Source organism: Muntiacus reevesi, chromosome 7, assembly GCF_963930625.1.
Source record: "Muntiacus reevesi chromosome 7, mMunRee1.1, whole genome shotgun sequence".
NCBI classification, from domain to species: domain Eukaryota; kingdom Metazoa; phylum Chordata; class Mammalia; order Artiodactyla; family Cervidae; genus Muntiacus; species Muntiacus reevesi.
The window spans coordinates 25443676-25446125 of NC_089255.1; the positions used below are offsets into that span (position 1 = coordinate 25443676).

A 2450-nucleotide genomic window follows, 5' to 3' on the forward strand; every position below is an offset into this window, starting at 1 on the left:
ACACGACTGAGTGACTGAACAATACACCCTTCTCCAGATCTGGGAACTTTTCCAGCTAGGGGCAGCTGGACACCTCTCCCCACTCCATGCAGCCTTCCTCCCCAAAGGTGCTGATGAGAGATGTGGAATTTTGTCCAAAGCAGCTGTTCTCATGATCATATGCTACGTGTCTTTAGCTAATCTCAAAGTGCTATTTACTGTAGAGCAAGGGCTTGACTGGGGTTTGAATATCAGTGCTATCGTGGTTTTCCCTGCTGCTTATATTAATAGAAAGAAAGGTTCTTGTTGGCAAAGGCTTCCTCTCCCCAGTACCCCCCAAAGAGGGCGCCCTGGGCAATTCCCCACCCCTTTCTAACATGACCTTGTTTTCTTGTGGACCGAGATCAAGATGCTCCACCCACCCTGCTCTTCTTGGAAGCCAAGCCCCCTTTCATCTGTATAAATTCCACATCCCTGGGATAGAGTGATTGCAGAAACTGCCTTCTTTCTCAGAGACCAAGCTAGAGACCCAGGTAAGCAGTCCAAGAAGTGGTCTTAGGAGCTGATTCTGCTTGAGGGCTTGAGAAGGGCGATCCAGGTTGAGTGAGACTAGCCTAAGAATCGGGTTGGGCAGACATGGGCAGGGAGCAGAGCTGGGGTCAGGAATAGAGCATGCAGGCTGCAGAGAACCCACGGGGCTGGAGAAGGAGAAGCCTCCGGGTTGGGGGAGGCTCGATTCTCTCTTAGGAACCCAATGGCATCCTTTATGATGTGGTGTCAGACACAGGACAGGGGCTGAGTTTCCCTTGTGCTAGAGGACAACAGGGCTCTGTCAGCCGTGATCCTGGATGAATGCTGGCGGTTGTCTCAGGGAAGCTTGCAGTCCATGGTGTCACAAAGAGTCAGACACAACTGAGCAATTGAACAACAACAACAATTTCAGGATACAATGTGTCTTACTCAAAATCTGGCTTATTTATTTAATGATTTATTCAAAAGGGACATCTAACTTGCTGCATGAATGCTGGGTACAAAGGTATTTTATTTTTCAAATGTATTTCATATCAAAAGACTTTCTGTATTCAAAGACAAGACTGATAGGATTTTAGGTCATTTCTGGGGTCATCACCCAGAGGGTAGGACGACCCCTCTGTAGGGAGTGGGAGTCAAATGTTTGTGGGAAGAGTATATGTGAGTGTCTCCTTACCTAGAAAAGCTCTTAGGAAGCGGGACATCTTTCTGGTTGACTGTAAGCCAGGGAGGCTACAGGTGGGAGCTGGGGTTCTCTTTCTAAGGCAATGTTTTCCCTCCTCTGCCCTTTTCCCCTGGCAGCTTTCTCCAGGGGAGTGTGGTCATCATGGCTCTGAAGTCCCTGGTTCTGTTGTCAGTGCTGGTCCTGGTGCTGCTGCTGCTGGTGTTGGTCCAGCCTTCCCTGGGCAAGGAATCTGCAGCTGCCAAGTTCCGGAGGCAGCACATGGACGCTGGCAGCTCCTCCAGCGGCAACTCCAACTACTGCAATCAGATGATGAAGCGCCGGAGGATGACACATGGACGATGCAAGCCGGTGAACACCTTTGTGCATGAGTCTCTGGACAATGTCAAGGCCGTGTGCTCCCAGAAAAACATCACCTGCAAGAATGGGCAGCCCAACTGCTACCAGAGTAACTCCACCATGAACATCACAGACTGCCGTGAGACAGGCAGCTCTAAGTACCCCAACTGTGCCTACAAGACTAGCCAGAAGCAGAAATACATCACTGTGGCTTGTGAGGGAAACCCGTATGTGCCAGTCCACTTTGATGGTTCGGTGTTCTTACCTGCCACCCCCCTACCCTCACTGCCAGCTCCACACAAGCACAGGCTTCTCTGGCTTGAGGGCAATAACTCAAGCTAGGATTCTTATCCAACACACACACACACACACGTATAACCACATGATTCCCTGACCTGAGGGCAATAACTCAAGCAAGTTAGGGCTCCTATCCAACCCACACATGCGCCCCTGACCTGAGTCTTTCCCCTGTGTGTTTGGGGCGGGGGGTGAGAAGTGGATTGTGAGATGGGACCTGTGTTAACCAAATCACTGCTTCTTTCAATAAAACACATTTGCAACCACCTGAATTACTGATGCTTCCCCCATTTGGGTACTGTTTGTGTGATTGCTCTCTTGCCAGGGGTGAGAAGTGTGAATGCGGTTTTCTGTGCTGAGATGGGGATGCAATCCTTAAATACCACCTCTTCTAACTTTCGGTTTTCACTGCCCTAAGATAATTCCTCTCCTTGTAGGTTTCTTGATGTCCAATATAGTTTTAAATTGTGGGTGATTATAGCTAGCACGGATCTGTAGTTTGGGACACTGTCATGCTTGGTGAGCTGACAGAGGGTGAAACTCACATACAAAGATCTCTGACACAGAAGGAAAGACTGTGTGATCCAGGGGGAGACCCTGCTCCATCTTGGGATAGGGGGAG

The 2450-nt window shown here is 49.6% G+C and overlaps 1 protein-coding gene across 1 annotated transcript; it reads left to right on the forward strand.

The window, feature by feature from the left end:
• Positions 1-438: 438 nt before the first annotated feature.
• Positions 439-2092, forward strand: LOC136171823 (brain ribonuclease). The gene is made up of 2 exons (XM_065940834.1): positions 439-512; positions 1312-2092. The coding sequence occupies exon 2, from the start codon at positions 1337-1339 to the stop codon at positions 1871-1873; it is 537 nt and encodes a 178-aa protein (XP_065796906.1). The 5' UTR covers positions 439-512; positions 1312-1336; the 3' UTR covers positions 1874-2092.
• The last annotated feature ends 358 nt before the right edge of the window (positions 2093-2450 follow it).

Excerpts from the sequence above, each read along its gene's own strand:
- LOC136171823 (XM_065940834.1), top strand. The coding sequence starts at position 1,337 with ATGGCTCTGAAGTCCCTGGTTCTGTTGTCAGTGCTGGTCCTGGTGCTG.